The sequence below is a fragment of the Muscardinus avellanarius genome (genome assembly GCF_963383645.1).
Source record: "Muscardinus avellanarius genome assembly, chromosome: 3".
Taxonomy (NCBI): Eukaryota; Metazoa; Chordata; class Mammalia; order Rodentia; family Gliridae; genus Muscardinus; species Muscardinus avellanarius.
This window is the reverse complement of record NC_137788.1, coordinates 40,347,799-40,368,266: the sequence shown is the minus strand read 5'-3', so window position 1 is coordinate 40,368,266 and position 20,468 is coordinate 40,347,799. Positions and strand designations below refer to the sequence as shown.

General features: G+C 42.3%; 1 protein-coding gene across 2 annotated transcripts in view; it reads right to left on the bottom strand.

The window, feature by feature from the left end:
- Positions 1–20,090, bottom strand: part of CMPK1 (cytidine/uridine monophosphate kinase 1) — a gene marked incomplete at both ends in the record, with an annotated part of 38,868 nt that extends 18,778 nt beyond the window's left edge. For both annotated transcript variants that reach the window (XM_080692139.1, XM_080692140.1), the window contains one exon: positions 19,929–20,090. In XM_080692139.1, coding sequence (XP_080548265.1) covers positions 19,929–20,090 — 162 coding nt within the window. The remainder of the gene's footprint in view (positions 1–19,928) is intronic.
- Positions 20,091–20,468: the final 378 nt, after the last annotated feature.

Here is a 20,468-nt window from a genome sequence, read left to right as displayed (position 1 = left end):
AAGATTTGGAGAGAGCTAGGTGCAGGAGGTACACACCCATAATCCCTGTACTTGGGAGGCTGAGACCGAAGGATTGCAGGTTTGAGGCCAGCCTCAACAAATTGGTGAGGCCATCAGCAAATCAGTGAGTCCTGTTTATAAATAAATAAATAAATAAATAAATAAATAAATAGGGTTAGGAGTGTAGCTCAGAGGTAGACCCTGTACTAATTTTTTTTTTTTTTTACCTCCGGGCTATACTCCCAGACCTATTTTATATTTTATTTGGAAACAGGGTCTCACTAAGTAGCTGAGGCTGGCTTCAAACCTGTGTGATCCTCCTGTCTCAGCCTCCCAAGCGCAGGGATTACAAGCGTGCGCCACCACGCCCGGCATGTACTAAAAAAAAAAAAAAAAAAAGTTTTGGAGGGAGGAAAGGGCACTATGTTTTCAAAAAATACAGCAGGGTACTCTTTATTACAACTAAGCAAATGTGGACAATTTCATGGCATCAAATATCAAACCATCTTGGTCAGTTTTTATCACTTCTCGGGAACAGCCTTTCCCTCCTATGCGTAGATAAGGTGGAGGTTAGGGATGTGTCTCAGTGGAGGTGTAGCATTTGCCTCGCATGCATAAGGACCTGGTATAGTACCTGCACCACATCCAAAAAAGTTGGATGGCGTGGCTCTACACGATCAACAAGAACAGCAAGACAAAGTGTTCAACATATAAGTGATGTGTAAAGGACAAGTCTCAGAAAGCAGGAAGAGAACCGGATGCCAGGCTCCTCCTCCTGCTATGTGGCAATTAGAAAGTGCCACAGGACTGCTGCTGAGTCTCTTGTACACAGAAGGCAGAGAGCAGAAACACTAGATACAAATATATTTTTAAAGCAACTGAGTGAATTAAAACTATTAGGTGTCCTTTACCTTTTAAAGTGTTTTGACAGCCAGAGTGAAAACCCTTATTATTAACTAGTTTCAATAAGAAAACAAGTAATATAGAAATATGAAGAGCATTGCCCCTGGCCGCAGGCAGGGTAGGGAAGGCCTAAGAGGCAGGCCGAGGGTATTCACTTTGTGCTCCTGCAGAAGCTGGATGGAGGAAAAGGACCAGGTTCCCTCCATCCAGCTGGAAGCCCTAGGCCACTTCACTCAGGAAGTCTAGGACAGCAGCTGAAATGCAGGAGGTTTAGCAGCCAAAGGCCAGGCTAGGAGTGAGGTAGACAGAGTGGATCTAAGATGTGACCCCCCTAACCTGACATCACAGAGCTGCAAAGGTCTCACGGGCTGAGGATTCTGCAGATAAGACATCATCACAGCATAGACATGTGCCATGAAGCTGCTCATCATTGGTTTAGTGTCCTCTGAGCCTTGGGAACTGGAAATAATGATGAAGGAGCAGTAGACAGTGACCCAAGGGCATAACTTCAGCTTACACATGAAGCCATACATGCTGAATATCACACCCAACAGGTTCAGGTAGTCCACTGTCAAGAACATTCTAAGCCAGTTAGAATTGTTCCAAAGGTAAGAACTTTGTGAACCTCTTATCAAATCAAAGCTACTAAGGTTCTTTAAAACCTAAAATCTAAATGCTGGTTATATACTATTAATAATTCACCTTCCCAAGAAATCAGAAATGCTGGAGGTAGTATGTAGAATCATCAAGAGTCCATGGGTGCCCAAACTTATTGGCTTACCTCCCCCTTTTCAGAATAAAAAAGTCAGCACCCCTATAGGCACTTCCACTGCCCCCTTATTTTTATTTAATGCCACCCAATTGCACTGAGGCTACAACTGCCCCTGGACGCCAGATGGTTCAGCACTCCCAACCCCATGGTATCACAGGCTTTGGGAGTCTACACTCACCAATCTGATACCTGCTACAAACAAGTTTTAAAGCCTACAACAGGCCACAATGTGAAACACTTTATGTAAGTAAAGTTTCAAAGGCATTTTCAATAGAATTTTTCCAACTGATCTAAACAATGCCTGGTATTTTCAAGAAAAAACACCTGCCGGTCCTGGGGAAGTTACTTTTCTTTGACTGTGCGATCACAGTGTCCAGATACTTACTGATCAGTTTTTTAGAGTTTCTTCCAGAGTTACCCACACAGCACTGAAAAAAGGGGGTTTCCCTATTTAATGATGATACTATTATATCATCATTAAAGAAAGGTTATCAGAAAGAAAAAGATTATATCCAATAGGGAAAAAGATGAGTGCAATATCTAACCTAAATCACTAGCGGATTTCCAATCTCATATTTAGTCTGTGCTAATTATATTTCTAAATATGAGTGCTGTATTTAACCATGCCTACTTAATTACAAACACACACACATATACACACACAGTAACTAGAAAGAAAAATACTTAAAAATGAAGCCAAATCCTTTAAGAAAGAAGCTGTAGTAGACAGACTCCAAACTAACATGAAGCATACTTCTTTCTCTAATTAAAGAGTGGTATTTTAGAAGCTTACATCTGCAAAGGAGAAAAGAAGAGAGATACAATCCATTCAATTACAGACAATTATGGCACCATTTCATTTTCTTTAGTGTCTTGCTCTTCATGTAAGAAGACTTTGGCCAGGCATGGGGGTGCATACCTGCAATCCCAGTACTTAGGAGGCTGAGAAAGAAGATCACAGATTTGAGACCAGCTCAGGAAAGTAGTGAGACCACCAGTTACTTAGTGAAACACTGTTCCAAAACAAAAAAAAATTGAAAAAGGGCTGGTGGTACAGAATGCCCCTGCGTTCAATTCCCAGTACCAAAACAAAAAAACAACCCAAAACAGTGAGCCAGGTACAGTGACATAAGCCTGTAGTCCAGCTACTCAGAAGGCTGAGTCAGAAGGATCTTTGCATGTGTGTGTATGGTACTGAACCCAGGTGTGTTCTGCCTCTGAGCTATACTCTCAGACCTATTATTTATTTTGAAACAGTCTCACTAAGTTTCAGAGGGCCTCACTAAATGGCTGGGGCTTGCAAGTGTGCGCCACCACCATCACACCTGGTTGAGCAGGCTCATTTGAGCCTAGGTGTTTGAAACCATCTAGAACAACAGTGAAACCCTATGTCAAAAAGCAAACAGCTGCCGGGAGTGGTGGCACACACTTGTAATCCCTGCACTTGGGAGGCAGAGACTGGAGGACCGCGCTGGTTCAGAGCCAGCCTCGCTGGCTTAAGAGACCCTGTTTCCAAATTAAAAAATATAAAATAGGTCTGGGAGTGTAGCCCGGAGATAGAAGGGCTTCCAGGAACCCCAGTACTGCCAAAAAAAAAAAAAGCAAACAGCTGGGCATGGTGGCGCACACTTGTAATCCCAGCATTTCAGAGGGTGAGAAAAGAGGATGGTGGTTTATCGACAGCCTCAGCTACTTAATGAGGCCCTTTGCAACTCAGTGAGACCCTGTTTCAAATAAAGAATAAAGAATAGGGCTGGAGCCGGGCGTGGTGGCGCACCCTTATAATCCCCGAGCTTGGGAGGTGGGGACAGGAGGATCGCGCAGGTTCGAAGCCAGCCTCAGCTACTTGGTGAGGCTTTCAGCAACTTAGTGAGACCCTGTGTCAAAATAAAATATAAAATAGGGCTGGGAGTATAGCCCAGAGGTAGAAAGCCTCTGGGTTCCACCCCCAGTACCAAAAAAAAAAAAAAAAAAAAAGAATAGGGCTGGAGGTGTAGCTGGAAGGTAGTTCCATCCCCAGTCCGCAAAAAAAAAAAAAAAAAAAAAAAAAGGTAACAAACAAACAATGAGGAGGGAAATGCAAAATGCAGGCATGGGCTCAACCTCACTAGTAACCATGAAAATGCAAATTAAAATAATATGATTCCATTTTCTACTTACCAGACTGGTTAGTGAAAAAGAATATTTCATAGGACAATGGCAAAGATACAGGAAAACAGTATCCTCATATTTTTTGCAAGTGTTCAGTCTTTTTAGAGGACATTATATCAAGGTCTATCAAAACTTAAGTTTGCACACCCTTTGACCATGTAATTCCACTTCTGTTATACTTAGTGAAATACTAAGTGCAGACTTCTGTCTCAGCCTCTCAAGTGCTGGGATTACAGGTGTGCACCATAAAACGCTGCCTACTTTATGTACTTTCAAACAGAATTTTTATAACATACATAGACTTTTTTTTGCAGTACTTGGGTAGGAACCCAAAGGGATTGCACCTCTGAGCTATACCCTCAGTCCTATTTTTTAGTCTTTTTATTTTCTGTGGTACTGAGGGTGGAACCCAGGGGCTTTTTCTACTCAGAGCCTCACTAAGTAGCCGAGGCTGGCTTCGAACCTGTTAGATCCTCCTGTCTCAGCTACCCAAGCACTGGGATTAAAATCGTGCACCACCACTCCCGGCTAGTCTTTTTATTTTTTGAAACAGGGTCTCACTGAGTTGCAAAGTGTCTCACTAAGTAGCTGAGGCTGTCCACAAACCCCAATCCCCTGGTCTCCACATCCTGAATGCTGGGATTACAAGTGTGCCACCACGCCTGGCTAAATATTGACTTTTTTTTTTTTTTTTTTTTTGGTGGTACTGGGTTTCCTGGAAACCCTTCTACCTCCGGGCTACACGCCCAAACCTATTTTATACATTTTATTTGGAAACAGGATCTCTTAAGCCAGCATGGCTGGCTTCAAACCTGCGTGATCCTCCTGTCTCTGCCTCCCAAGCCTGGGGATTACAAGTGTGCACCACCATGCCCAGCTAAATATTGACTTTTTAGTTAAAAAAAAATTTTGTGTGTGGTGCCAGAGATTGAATCCTTGAGCATTCTTATCACTGAGCTATATCCCCAGTCCTTTTTATTTTGAGACAAGGTTTCACTAAACTGCTAAGGCTAGTCTCAAGCTTGGGATTCTCCTGACCAAAGGTGTGCACCAGCACACCTGGTTTTAAGTTTAATTTTTAAAAATCATACACAAACTGGGCATGGTGGTGCACACATGTAATCCCAGCATTTGGGAGGCTGAGACAGGAGGATTGCGGTTTGCAGACAGCCTCAACTACTTAGTGAGGCCCTGTGTTACTCAGTGAAACCCTGTTTCAAAATGAAGAATTAAAAAAAAAAAAAAGGGCTGGGGTGTAGCTCGGAGGTAGAATGCCCTTGGGTTCCATCCCCAGTACCAAAAAAAAAAAATCTTTAAAAAGCAAATACCAAGCCGGGCGTGGTGGAGCACGCTTCTAATCCCTGCTCTTGGGAGGCGGAGACAGGAATTTCTCGCAGGTTCAAAGCCAGCCACACTGGCTTAAGAGACCCTGTTTCCAAATAAAATGTATAAAATAGGTTTGGGTGTGTAGCCCGGAGGTAGAAGGGTTTCCAGAAACCCCAGTACCACCAAAAAAAAAGCAAAAAGCAAATACCACAGAGCAAGATTTGTTTTATTAATACCGAATACTAATAGCACATCAAAATTAAATTCCAATTAGCCTCACACTAAATCAAAGAAATCTCAATATAATGGGGCTGAGAGTATAGCTCGGCAGTCATGCTCAGGCTTAGCATCCCCCCTCCCTGCAGAGAATCTCAATATAAGAAATCTCATCTGATTTCAAAAAAAAAAAAAGGAAAGTAATACCTATACAATGAAAATTTTATTTAAAATTTATAAATCATCATAGAATATCGCAGTTTTTCAGCGAATGCCTGTAATCCCACCTACCTGGATGGCTGAGGCAGGAGGACTGCAAATTAGAAGCCAGCCTTGGTAATTCAGTGAGGCCCTGTCTTGAAATTGAGGCCCTGTCTCAAAATAAAAAATTATAAAGAGCTGGAGATATATCTCAGTGTGCCCCTAGGTTCAATCCCCAGTACTACTAAAGAAACAAGGGGTGGGAGAAGGAAAGAAAATAGCAGTGTTTGACATTCACTGGTGAAAATGATGTAAAAACAAATATCACCAGGCATGGTGACGCACGCTTCTAATCCCTGCGCTTGGGAGGCTGAGACAGGAGGACCGCACAGCTTCGAAGCCAGACTCAGCTACTCAGTGAGGCTCTCAGCAACTTAGTGAGACCCTGTTTCCAAATAAAATATAAAAATAGGTCTGGGAGTATATGCCAGAAGTAGAAAAGTCCCTGGGTTCCACCCTCAGTACCACACACACAAAAAAATCAATTCAAATATTTGGATAAAAATTTCCCTGAAAAGTGATCTACTCCTAAACAAAGGAAAAACAAAAGCAACAGAGAAACACACTGCATGGGCATGAAGTCAAGTCAAGAGTTATAGAAGGAGGGCTGGGATGCAGCTCAGTGGCAAAGCGCTTGCCTGTCAAGTACACCACCCTGGGTTCGATCCCCAGTCCAAAAAAAAGTTATAGAAGGAGACAGAAAACAATCCAGTCTCATAGCCTAGTACAGCCAAGGATTTAATGTTGATGGATTGTAGTAGATAACTATAGCCATTTTTATACTACAGAGAAGAGTACAAGGGGCATGTAAATTATATCTCAATACAATTATATAAAAAGGAAACAATGAATACAACTTTTTAAACTGGGGATCAAAATTCCAAAAACAGGGAATAAAATGATGTATCTGATTTGTGAAATTATATAGTAAAAGCACATTTATTATGTATGTACATACCTATATACTAGGGCACACTACTTCTAATCTACACCCCCAGCCCTACTTTATTATTTTCTATTTTTTATTTTCAAACAGGGTCTCACTGATCTCACTGAGCTGCTGAGGCTGCCTGAAACCTGTGATCTTTCTGTCTCAGCCTCCCCCAAGTACTGGGATTACAGGCATGCACCACCATGCCCAGCAAAAAGTACATTTATTAACACAGTAATATGTTTGTGATATAAGTGAAAAGCAAGTTTGAACAAAGTATGAGCCTACTAAAAAAAAATATAGAAAACTATGACCCAAAATACTGCTTGTGGTAGTTTTCTCTGTATAGTAAGATTACTGGTCATTTTTATTTATTTATGCAGTACTAGGAATTGAATCTAGGAGCATTCTATCTCTGAGTTATACTTCCAGCCCTATTTTATTTTTTATTTTGAAACCGATCTCACTAAGTTGCCAAAGGCCTTGCTAAATTGCTAAGGCTGGCCTTGAACTTGTGATCCTCCTATTTCAGCCTCTCAAGCACTGGGATCACGGGTGTGTGCCACTATACTCAGCTACAGGTAAATTTTATACTATTCTTTTTATTTATCTGTTTTTTCTAACTTTTCTATAATGTATGTATACTGCTGGAAATGAATCACTAAAAACAAAGTATGCTTGTCTTTTAACAGGATAGTTAAGATATACAGTATTGCTGTGTGTGGTGGCGCACACTTGTAATCCCTGCGCTTGGGAGGCTGAGACTGGAGGATCGCACAGGTTCGAAGCCAGCCTCAGCTACTTAGTGAGGCTCTCAGCAACTTAGTGAGACCATGTTTCCAAATAAAAATTATAAAATAGGGCTGGAATGTAGCCCAGAGGTAGAAAGCCCCTGGGTTCCACCCCCCTCCCCTGTACCACACACAAAAAAAAAATAAGTAAAATAAAAAAATAAGTAAAACTCCAACTTAAAGAAGTAAGATATACAGTATTAACTTTTCATGCTTGCCTAACTACCAGGTCATTCAGCTCCATTTGTTACCTATTATATAAATAGTTACCTATTTTGAATGTAAATAACCTTTTTTGGTACTGGGAATTGAACCCAAGAACATTGTATCTTTGAACTATATTCCCAGACCTTTAGTTTTTTTAAATTTTGAAACTGGGTCTTCCTTAGTTACTTAGGGTCTCCCTAAATTGCCAAGGATGGCCTCAAACCTGTAATCCTCCTGTCTCAGCCTCTCAATTATTGGGATTGCAGGTGAGTTCTACCACACCCAGCTATAAGATTTATACACAAAACTGTACCTTAAATCCATTTACCCTTTCTAGGATTTTAAAATCTAATTCCAAGATGGGCATGGTGGCGTAATCCCCACGCTCGGGAGGTGGAGACAGGAGGATCGCACAGGTTCGAAGCCAGCTGTGCTGGCTTAAGAGACCCTGTTTCCAAATAAAAAATATAAAAATGGGTCTGAGAGTGTAGCCCAGAGGTAGAAGGGTTTCCAGGAACCCCAGTACCACAAAAAAAAAAAAAAAATTTTTTTAATTTTAAAAAATCTAATTCCAAGCTGGGTGTGGTAGCACACACTTGTAATCCCAGAATTTGGAAGGCTGATGGAAGGTTCAAGAACAGCCTCAGCAAGTAGTAAAACTCTCATTAACCCAGAAAATAAAATAGGGCTGAGAATGTAGCTTGGAGGTAGAATGCCCCTGGGTTCAATTCCCAGTGCCACAAATACACACACAAAAAACCTAATCCCAAATACCTTCTCTACATGGAAAGCTCAACAGACTCTAAAATAAACACAGATAAATCAGGTGTGGTGGCGCGTGCTTGTAAACCCAGCATTTGGGAGGCTGAGACAGGAGGATGGAGGTTCACAAACAGCCTCAGCTACTTAGTGAGGCCCTTTGCAACTCAGTGAGACCCTGTTTCAAGAAAACAACAGCCAGATTTTTAAAATATTATTAACTGATTAGTATGGGAATCATTGTTTTATGCTGTAGTAAACAGTGGAAATATGCTCTTTATAACTACTTTGAGCTGAATCATTTTTCATATATAAGTTACCATTTACACACAATGCCTCTGGGGGTTTAATTCTCAGCAACAAAAACAAACACACACACACATACACACAGAGTTAACTAGGTATGGTGGCAAACATCTACAGTTCTAGCACTTGGGAGGCTGAGACAGGAGGATCACAAGTTTGAGGCCAACCTCAGCAACTTAACCAGATTGTTTTGTTTTTGGTACTGGAGATTGAACACAGAGGCATTCTACCTGCGAGCTACACCTTAAGCCCTATTTTATTTTTATTTTGAAACAGGGTCTTGCTAGGTTGATAAAAGTCTCACTACTTGCTGAGGCTGTCTTTGAACTTGTGATCCTCCAGCCTCAGCCTACCAAGTATTAGAATTATAGATGTGTGCCAACACTTGGCTCAAAACCCTGTTTTGAAACAATGTGTGTATATGGCACTGAGGATTGAACCCAGGAGCATTACACCTCCAAGCTATACCCCCGGCCCTGTTTTTTATTCTTTATTTTTGAAAGAGGGTCTCACTAAATGGCAGAGAGTCCCACTAAGTAGCTCACACCTGGCGTGAAACAAAAAAATGTTTAAAAGGCTGGGAGTATAGCTAGGAGGTAGAATGCCCCTGGGTTCTACCCAATATTAATAATAATAGTAATTAATAATAATAATAATAATAATGAACTCCCCATATTAATAATAATAATAATAATAATAATAATAATAAATACTGGTGCTTTTTCCATTATCAAAGTGATTCTTTTTTGTGTGTGGTACTAGGGGTAGAACCCTGGGCCTTTTCTACCTCTGGGCTATACTCCCAGACCTATTTTATACTTTATTTGGAAACAGGGTCTCACTAAGTTGCTGAGAGCCTCACTAAGTAGCTGAGGCTGGCTTTGAACCTGTGCGATCCTCCTGTCTCAGCCACTCAACCCCTGGGATTACAAGCATGCACCACCACGCCCAGCTTACTAACTAAAGGGATTCTTTAATTTTATTTACCAGGCAGAAGAAAACTGTCAGCAAACAGAATGTCAGTCACACCTGTTCTCTATTAAGTTTTAAATGCTCTTATCACATGTTTAGTCTATAAAAATGTTCTTGGTTTCTCAGGTTAAAGTAACTGAAATGTTAGAGCAAACAGACTTTCATATGACAACCAGGCTAAAAATATTAGCTTTATAATGAGATTCAATGTAACTAGGCCAACAAGACCCAAAGAAAAGAAAGATGTCCTCTGTCCTCACCCTTTTATCTGGTCAAAAAGTTTCAGTTCTAAAGCAATTTCTCTTAAATGCTTTGGATTTCCATTCAGAGACCAATCCTTAAAATACCATACTTCTTGGAGAATCTTCAGTGACTACAGTCCTCTTCTAGTATCTTAAAGGGAACTTGTTTAATATTGTCAATGAAACTTTAACCCAAAAGATGTAAATCATGTAAATTCCAAATTTTCCTGATTAGGACCAGGGAAAGAAGTACTATTGATATCTAATTCTGACTGGGGTAAAAAAAAAAAAATTACATTTTCCCCCACAGAAACCCCTTCTGCCCAACACAGCACACATATAGTTACACACACACACACACACACACACACACACACTTTAATGCATGACTGAGCTGGCAGCAAAGAAAAGGAACAACTCAGTTTTGTTTGTTTGTTTGTTTGTTTGTTTGTTTGTTTTGGTGGTACTGGGGTTCCTGGAAGCCCTTCTACCTCCGGGCTACACTCCCAGACCTATTTTATACCTTTTTATTTTTGGAAAGAGGGTCTCTTAAGCCAGCAGCTGGCTCTGAACCTGTGCGATCCTCCTGTCTCTGCCTCCCAAGTGCAGGGATTACAAGCGTGCGCCACCACTCCGGGCTTCAGATTTTTTTTAACAGTACTGGGGCTAGAACCCAGGGGCATTCTACCTCCCAGCTACACCCAGCCTTGTTTTTTATTCTTTATTTTGAAACAGGTTCTCCCAGACTTGCAAAAGGCCTCACTAAGTAGCTAAGGCTGTCAGCGAATCATGATCCTCCTGTCTTAGCCTCCCAAATGCGGGGATTACAAGCATGCCCGCCACACCTGGCTAACAACTCAGATTTAGATAAGCCAAGAAAGCAGAAATCCAGTGAGTCAGTACCAGAGCTGCTGCTGCCCTAGGGGACTCCTCATCCCTAAAACACTTATGGCTAGAGCCTCAGGTTTAATGGGAAAGAGGAGCGTGCACCACCACAACAAAGACTTAAGGCCTACGAAGTGTAGAGGCTGGAGGTCAGATCAAGAAGTTTCACATAAAGAAGAGGTAATACCCACGGTGGTTAAACCAGTTAAAAAGAACCAACCACCCTGAGAAAATAGCAAAAATTCCTAACCACAAGTTTATACTGAAGAAAGTAACTCCAAAGGATATACTTTAAGAAAACCCATCTCAGAATTGGGCATGGTGGTGCACCCTTGTAATCCTAGCAATATGGGAGGCTGAAACAGGAAGATCACGGTTCACGGACAGCTTCAGCTACTTAGGCCCTTTGCAACTCAGTGAGACCCTGTTTTTCAAAACAAAGAATAAAAGAATAGGGCTGGGAGTATAGCTCGGAGGTAGAATGCCCCTAGGTTCCATCCCTAGTACCAAAAAAGAAAAGAAAAGAGAAAAGAAAAGAAAATCCATCTCTGAAGGGAGAGCTGAAGCACACATAAAGAAGTGGTGAGTTAAAGAAAATGGAAGGTATGTATGGGAGATAGTCTAAACAAACATTACATCTTTCCTATAAAACATTAACATGTCTTTGTGTGGATTAAAGAAATAGTCAATATAGAACTAACATCTAGGAAAACAGAACAAGATTAAGTATCCTAAGAGATTTTTATTGCTTGGAAGAATAAAGATACTGTTAGACTTTAAATATGTGCTTAAAATTTCTGGGGTAACTCACTAAAATAAAAGAAACAGACTATTCAGCTTCCAAAGCAAAAAAGCATATATTTGAGAGAAAAAGAAAGTGAGGTAGAGAGCCGGGCGTGGCGGCGCACGCTTGTAACACCAACGTTCGGGAGGCTGAGACCGGAGGATTGCAGTTCGTGGACAGCCTCAGCTACATAGTGAGGCCCTCTGCAACTCAGTGAGACCCGGTTTCAAAATAAAGAATAAAAAAATAGGGCAGAGGGTGTAGTTTGGAGGTCAAATGCCCCTGGGTTCCATCCCCAGACCCCCACACACACACAAAGTGGGATGGAAATATCCAATTTCAATCCAAGCTTTTAGAAACTTAAGTGCAAAAAGGCATGTACAGCTCTTAGTAATTGTGGCTACTTAAGAATAAGGAGCTTGGCATCACAAAAAATAGGGAGTGGTGGTACATGCCTGTAATCCCAGTACTTGGGAGGCTGAGATAGGAGGACTGCAGGTTCTAGGACAGCCACTATCTCAGCAACCTAAGACAGACCCCGTTTCAAAATTAAAACAAAAAACAATAGGGCTGAGGGTACAGCTCAGGGGTAAAACACCCTGGGTTCAATTCCTAGTATCAAACACACACACACACACACACACACACACACACACACACACACACACACGGCTACTTTTTCCTCTTAATTTATAGGTATAATTTCTTTAAACAGCTACTAAGTTGTTAGAAAATAAATACTTAAGTATTGTTTGGACTTAAGTTACTTAGTAAATGCAACTGTTGGGTATTTTTTTTGGATTAGAGTGCTGCAAAAAAAAAATCAGAGACACTAAGGGCATCAGACACTGTGGCATCTGGGACTCTTTAGGCAGAGATCTGAAGAACAAATAGATATTGCAAACGTGCAGTAGAATGAAAGCAAAATACAAGCTCTCACACTTAGAGACGTGGCACTCAAGCCAGGGAGGCAGATTAAAAGAAAAGCCATTTTAAAACAATTTCTTGTTAAGTCGTAATATATGCAAAATTCTTTTCTATTTTTGTCATGAAATTATTATTTTTGTGTGTGTGGTACTGGGGTTGGAACCCAGGGGCTTTTCTACCTCAAGGCTATACTCCTAGACCTATTTTATACTTTATTTGGAAATAGGGTCTCATTAAGTTGCTGAGAGCCTTACTAAGTAGCTGATGCTGGCTTTGAACTTGTGCGATCCTCCTGTCTCAGCCTCCCAACCCCTGGGATTACAAGCGTGGGCGCCCGGGTATGAAATTCTATTAAATGTGTCTATTTCAACTCCAAATTGAGAGCCTCTAGAAGTATCCCCACCCACAAAGCACATGGTTTGTACTCAGGATGTAGGTTTTCTGTTTGTTCTTCTGGATTTATTTAAAGGAAATGTTTTTGTTTCAGTTCGCTTGCATGGGATTACTCACATAGGGTTTTCTCAGAATTGAAATCTCCTCTTACCCTATGGGAGATAATTCAGCTCTAGTGTTTTCCACTCCCCACAACTCCCAGCTGCTTCTTACCTACTATTCTTCACTGGTGAGCTCAGATACATCCACTCCTCTCGGAAGCCTTCCCTGACCAACTGGACTGAAATTCAGGTGTCCTCATCTGAGTGATACATGCGGTATATTTCTACATACAACTAAGCAGTCTATCCTGTAGTTGTCAGTGACTAACATCTCTGTCAACCCACTACACTAAACTTTTGGCTGCAGGGTGTGTGGTCTTACTCATCACAACAACTAACACAGTGCCTGGTTCTTTAAGAACGTTTTTTCTCAATAAATGACAAGTAGAGCCAGGTGTGGTGGCACACACTTGTAATCCCAGCATTTTGGAGGCTGAGACAGGAGGATTCGGGTTCGCCAACAGCCTCACCTACTTAGTGAGGTCCTTTCCAACTTAGTGAGACACTGTTTCAAAATAAAAAATAAAAACAGGGCTGGGGGTATCCCTCAGGTCAGAGGTAGAATGTCCCTAGGTTCCATCCTCAGTAGTGTTAAAAAAAAAAAAAAAAAAAGAGGTGCCGAGCGTGGTGGCGCACGCTTGTAATCCCCGCGCTTGGGAAGCTGAGACAGGAGGATCGCACAGGTTCGAAGCCAGCCTCAGCTACTTGGTGAGACCCCGTTTCCAAATAAAGTATAAAATAGGTCTGGGAGTGTAGCCCGGAGGTAGAAAGCCCCTGGGCTCCACCCCTAGTACCACCAAAAAAAAAAAAAAGAGGTAAATTTTTGATTCATGGACTGAGTAAAGATCAGTCTTTACCACAGCAGGCAGGCATCATCCAGTTCTTTAAGGATTATTGGAACAAAACAGGAGAGCAGGGCAGATTTGTTCTGCTAGAGCTGCAGCATACACCTTCTGCCTGCAGGCATGAGAACTTCAGGTTCTCCAGCCTTCAGACTCAATTCTCACCAACTTCCTTGGTTTCGGCTTGTACACATATTTTATGACTTCTTGGCCTCTATAATGTGAACCAATCCCCCAAATAAATCACCTCATATCTGTATCTATCTACTAATAGTTCTGTCTCTCTGAAGAACCCTAATACAAAGTTTTTCTAAAGTAACTGGATGATTATTAATTAAAATTAAAATGCATATAATCTCTGAAACAAATCTAATTTTAGGAATCTTACACAATAAAAGCATCCATATGCAAAGTGATGGTCATAAAGTAATTTACTGAAGCATTATTTACAATAAAACACCCCAGAAACTGTCCTGAATTTCCATCAAAAGGCAATGCTACAATGAAGCTATGATAATATCCAAAATATTCTTAAACTACAAATAAAAACAGATTAAATTAATAAAGACCTGAAAAGAATATCCATAAAATATTTAGTACAAACTAGGATAAATCCTTTGAAGGCAAAGAATAAATATTTGCATTTTGTTTATAAGAATACTGAGAAAGAGATGGGGAAGCAGTTAACACTGGTGATTTCAGGATTAGAGGAGATTTAACTTTTCCCAAGAGACATGTATTATTTTTGTAACTTAAAATAAAAAGACACAAAAAAAATGTTTTCAAAAGGAAGTACAGAAGCCAGGCATGGTGGTAAATGCTTGTAATCCCAGCATTTGGGAGGCTGATACCAGAGAATCGCAGTTCATGAACAGCCTCAGCAACTTAGTGAGGTCCATCACAACTTAGTTAGACCCTGTTTCAAAATAAAAGAATAAAAAATAGGGAAGCCGGGCGCAGTGGCGCACGCTTGTAATCCCCACACTTGGGAGGCTGAGACAGGAGGATCGCACATGTTGGAAGCCAGCCTCAGCTGCTTAGTGAGGCTCTCCGCAACTTAGTGAGACCCTGTTTCCAAATAAAAATTATAAAATAGGGCTGGAATATAGCCCAGAGGTAGAAAGCCTCTGGGTTCCATCCCCAGTACCACCAAAACAAAACAAAACAAAACAAAACAAAAAAAAAAAAAAAAAAAAAAAACAGGGCAGGGGGTGTAGCTCAGAGGTCAAATGCCCATGGATTCCATCCCTAGACCCACAAAAAAGAAGTACAGTAAATAATCTGAATATTTTCTCCCCTCCTCCAAATTCTCAACATAAAAATCCCATACAATAGTCACTTTTAAGAAATAATGATAAACTGGGCATGGTAGCCTATGCTTGTAATCCCAGCATTTGGGAGGCTAAGACAGGAGAATCCCAGTTTGCAGACAGCCTCAGCTACTTAATGAAGCCCTTTGCAACTCAGTGAGACCCTGTTTCAAAATTAAGAATAAAAAAAATAGGGCTGGGGGGTGTCACTCAGAGGTAGAATGCCCCTGGGTTCCATCCCCAGTACAGCAAAAAACAAAACAAGAAACAGTGTTGCTGCAGAAGAGTCAAAGATTCTGTGGACTATCTCTTGTATGGCAATTTAAACTTTAAAAAAGAAAATTACTTTACCCTACCCCACCAAGAGGAAAGAGTCCTATTCTTAAACATTGAACCTTAACATCCAGTGGATTTTTCCTACATAGCTTTTTTTGATTACTGATCTGTTTGGAGGATTTATAATTAGGAACTTGGAAATCTGCTCAGCACACCATTAATTCACTAAGAGTAAACACGAATTTTAGAAATCTGAGGAAAGCAGATACTGAGATAGCTAACTACTACTTGAGCGCCCCCTGGGGCCCAAAGTTTTAAACATCTTCAGGATAAATGAACAACTATCAATATTCATTCATGAATACTTATTAAGTACTCACTAAATGCTAAGATCAAAGTTCAGCAATGGAGACATGGAGATAAAGTTTCTGATTTCTATATGCTTAAAGTCAATACCATCCAAAACTTTTTCTAAGCACACTTAAATAAGATGGCCATGCAAAATATGAATTAAGCATACAGGCCCTGAGAAAGTGATGACACAAATGATAAATATGCTTTCTACATGCTACAGAAAGCAATTTGGCAGAGATGGGTTTGGTCATAATTTGTTTATGTAAGCAAAATGTTCACAGTCTGTAAAGGAGAGAAGATTTAAATATTTCTTCCAACTAACACATACAAAATTGTAGTTATTTTCTTTTCGTATTTGTATCTGTGTGCTGGGTATTGAAGCTGAGGGCATTCTACCTCCAAGCTACACCCTCAGTCCTATTTTATATTTTTACTTTGAAACAGAATCTCACTAGGATGTGGAGGGCCTCACTAAGCTGATGAGGCTGGCTGCAAACAATGATCCTCCTAACTCAGCCTCCTAAGTGGTGGGATTACAAGCATGCACCACCCTATCTGGCTGTGATTATTTTCAAAGTTAAGTTTAGGTTAGAGTGTCACAATTTCTCTTGGGTCAAAAAAATGAAAACAAAACCGGGTGTGGTGGTGCACGCTTGTAATCCCCACGCTTGGGAGGCTGAGACAGGAGGATCACACAGGTTCGAAGCCAGCCTCAGCTACTTAGTGAGGCTCTCAGCAACTTAGTGAGACCCTGTTTCCAAATAAAATAGAAAATGGGTCTGGGAGTATAGCCCGGAGGTAGAAAGCCTCTGGGTTCCACTTCCAGTACCACCAAAAAAAGAAAAATTATAAAAATTCAAAAAATAGCTGAGTGTGGCATACTCCTATAATGCCAATACTTGGGAGGCTGAGGCAGGAGGATCGCAGGTTCATGGCCAGCCTCAGCTACTTAGTAAGAGCCTCTGCAACTTAGACCCTGTTTTAAAATAAAGAATAAAAAACAGGGCTGAGGGTGTAGCTCAGAAGTAGAATGCCCCTGGGTTCCATCCCTGGTACCACAAAATAAATAAATAAAAAGAGAGAGAAAAAAAAGACAAGACAAATAATATCTTCATACTTGGGAATACTTTTAGAAGATACTGTATCAGATTTGCACTTCCCTCCTTATGGGGTAATTAGCAGAGTAGAATAAGCCTCCAGAGCCAGTCAAGATAGCATATGCCTATAATCCCAGTATTTGGGAGGCTAAGATAGGAGGATCTCGAGTTCGAGACCAGCCTCAGCAATTTAGCATGACCTTGTTTCAAAAACTAAAATAAAATAAAATCTGGCTGGGATGTAGCTCAGAAACAAATGACCCAGGGTTCAATCCCTTGTACTAAAAAAAAAAAAAAATGGTGAACAAAAAGGAATATACCTCCTGAAAGAAGTACCAGCTTTACCCCTTTCCTAACTGCAATGCTCCAGGGTCTGTAGCCAGGACTCAGGTGTACCTATGGCAACCTGAGCCATAGGTACATCTGTTCTTCCAAACACTTATATTTTAGCCACATTTCAGTAGTCTATGAACTAAATGAGCGAGAACATAATGGTTGAGGAATTTAACACTAATATATCTTTTATCCTACAGAAAAAAATAGATTAAAAATTATAATCTCTTGAAATTCAATATATGAATCCTGTGTAATAAAGTATAGAGCAAAAATGCAAGAGACTCACAATGGAAAGTCCTAGAGAATAATATGCCAGGTACTGCAGTAAACACCTGTAATCCCATACCTGGGAATACTTGGGAGCCCAAAACAGGAAGGAGGATCCCAGGTTTGAGTCTGGCCTCACCAACTAGAAAGGGCTGGGGGTATAGCTCAGTGGTAGAACACCCCTGGGTTTAATCCCCAGTGTGTGTGTGTGTGTGTGTGTGTGTGTGCGCGCGCGCTCGTGTGTATGTGTGTGTGCATGTGTGTGTAGTGGGGGGGGGGGGCTGGGAGTAGAACCCAGGGGCTTTTCTACCTCTGGGATATACTACCAGACTTATTTTACACTTCATTTGGAAACAGATCTCACTAAGCTGCTGAGAGCCTCACTAAGTAGCCGAGGCTGGCTTCGAAACTGTGCAATCCTCCTGTCTCAGCCTCCCAAGCTCTGGGATTACAAGTGTGTACCACCACGCCCAGCTCCAGTACAGTATATTTTAAAAAAAGAACATAATACAGAACATATCTCATTACTGGATTAAAAATAATCTACACATTCCATAACCAAGATTTATTCTTTACCCTGTTCAGTAACAGCTAATAATATTTTAAACCTATTAATTACCAACTATTAGATTACAGTAATATGGGTATTATCCACTTTGGGTGTGGACATTTAAAAGTACTTCATAATTAATAAGAAAAATGCTTAAATGCATTCAAATACAATGGCCACACATGGTGGTGCATGCTTGTAATCCCATCATTTAGGAGCTGAGACAGGAGAATCACAGATTCAAGGCTAATTTCAACAATTTAGTGAGGCCCTCAGTACCTTGAGACTCTATTTCAAAATAAAAATTAAAAGAGGGTTGAGAGTGTAGTTCAGAAGTAGAACATCCCTGGGTCCCATCCCCAGTAAACAAACACACACACACACAAAAAGTAATGCTAAAGCCGGGGGTGGTGGTGTATGCTTGTAATCCCAGCATTCGGGAGGCTGAGACCAGAGGATCGTGGTTCACGGACAGCCTCAGCTACTTAGTGAGGCCCTCTGCAACTTAGTGAGACCCTGTTTCAAAATAAAGACTAAAAAATAGGGCAGGGGGTGTAGCTCCGAGGTCAAATGCCCCTGGGTTTCACCCCCAGACCCGCAAAAAAAAAAAAAAAAAAGTAATGCTACTTCAAGGTAAAAAATAATCAATAAAATAAGATCAGGAAGTTTAAAACGAAGAAAAAAATTATTTGCATATGTGTCTGTGTGCGGATATTTTGCCTCATTACCATGCAGGATAGGTATTTCTATTTTCTCTCTTCTTAAAAAGGAACTCAAGCTAACAGTAATTTCTCTGGGGCTAAAGAAAGTAAAGACAGAGTCCTGGTTTGATCAGGAATCTGTCTGACTCTAAAGTCATTGTTCTTCCCCTATCGTGCCGCTTATATGTAAGTCATTTCATATATAAAATAAAAACTTGAAACCATCCACCTGTCACTTGTCTTTTAAAAAGTAAAAATAAAAAAAGTATTTTAACTAGTTCCTAAAAATAATCAATAATTACAAATACAACTGTAGAGTACATAATGACTTTTAGAAAGCATCCCACTTTTTCTGGATGTTCTTTAGGGAATAAAATATAGGACAGGAGTTGATTGTATGAACATAGGAGAGAAGTAAAGTCCAAAATGAATATAGGCCATATCCCAGGAAAGGAGGAAACTATTTTTGTAAGCTCTAGGTCAAAAATTTTTATTGGTCTGAGTTTCACAGTGACTGTTTTAAGCCAGCACCAGTCGCCTCTTCAGTATGTAGATATTTTGTTTTCTTATTTTCCAAACATTCTCCAGACTGCCCATTAAGATTTTCTCACATTATCACTGCAGCTAACCACGTATCTGTCACTCTAGACAGGAAATGGTTAACAAAATCCAACTGGTAAACGTATTACAACTTAAAGCAAAAAATGAAAAAAAAAAAAAAAGACTCAAAAGCCCCAGTAATATATTTTTAGAGTTGGGAGAGCTGACATCCTCATTCAATCTGGTGCAGAGCCTCTATTTATGTGTCGGACCACTGAGGCTCGGAGAAGGGAAGTGACTCGTCCAAGGACGAGGCGTGAGCTGGCAGCAGGGCCAAAGGTGAAGCTCGAGCCCCGCGCGGCGCCTTTCCAAGCCTCGGGCGCGCCGAGCTGCAGCCGCGGGCCCGGGCCGCGAGAGCCCCGCGCAGCCGGCGGGCCCCGCGGGCTCCTCCCCGGGTGCGGCTGGGGCTCGGCGGGCCCAAACCCGCGCTCCTCGGCCCTCCCCTCCCACAGCCCTCCGCGCACTGACCTCCGCGCAGGACCCTCTCCCCTTCCCCGGGAGAGATGCTTCTGGTCCCCAAAACCTAAGGAGCGGGGGCAGGCGACCGCGCTCCCGCCCCTCGGGCTCCGCCACGCGGGCGGCGCGGTGGCCGCCGGGACGCGTAGTCCACAGCCCGGGGCGCGGGCGGCCAGCGCGGCCAGCCCGGACCCGGCGCCGCCGGGCCTCACCTCGACGATGCGGGCGCACTGGGTGCCCTTGCCGGCGCCGGGGCCGCCGAGGACGAAGACGACCAGCGGCTTCATGGGGCGGAGCAGGAGCGGCCGGCGGGTGAGCAGCGGGGAGCTGGAGCCCAGGACGCGCAGGAGCCGGCGGCAGCAGCAGCTCAGCATACACCGCGCCTCTGACAGCGGCGGGCGGGGCGGCGGAGCGGAAGAAAGGGGCGGGCCCACGGGCGCTGCCGCCCCGCCGCCTGGCTGCCCCGGCGCCCGCCGCGGCCGGAAGGGGCGGGGCCTCCGCGGGCCACGCCCACCCCTCCGCTCCGGCTGGGGGAGTCCATGTGTCCTGGCCCGGGCTTCTCGTCCTGCGCTCGCGGGTCTGGAGCTGAGCTGAGGGCTGGCGCGCGACGCCGGGTAGCGCAAATCCCACGGTCTCCGCTCGCTAGGAGTGTGTGTATGTCCGCGTGTGGGTCGGGGGCAGTTGACCTGAAGAAGTAAAGGCACGAATAAGTGCGAACAACGGTGACGTTTGGAAGGAAACAAAGAGAAAAC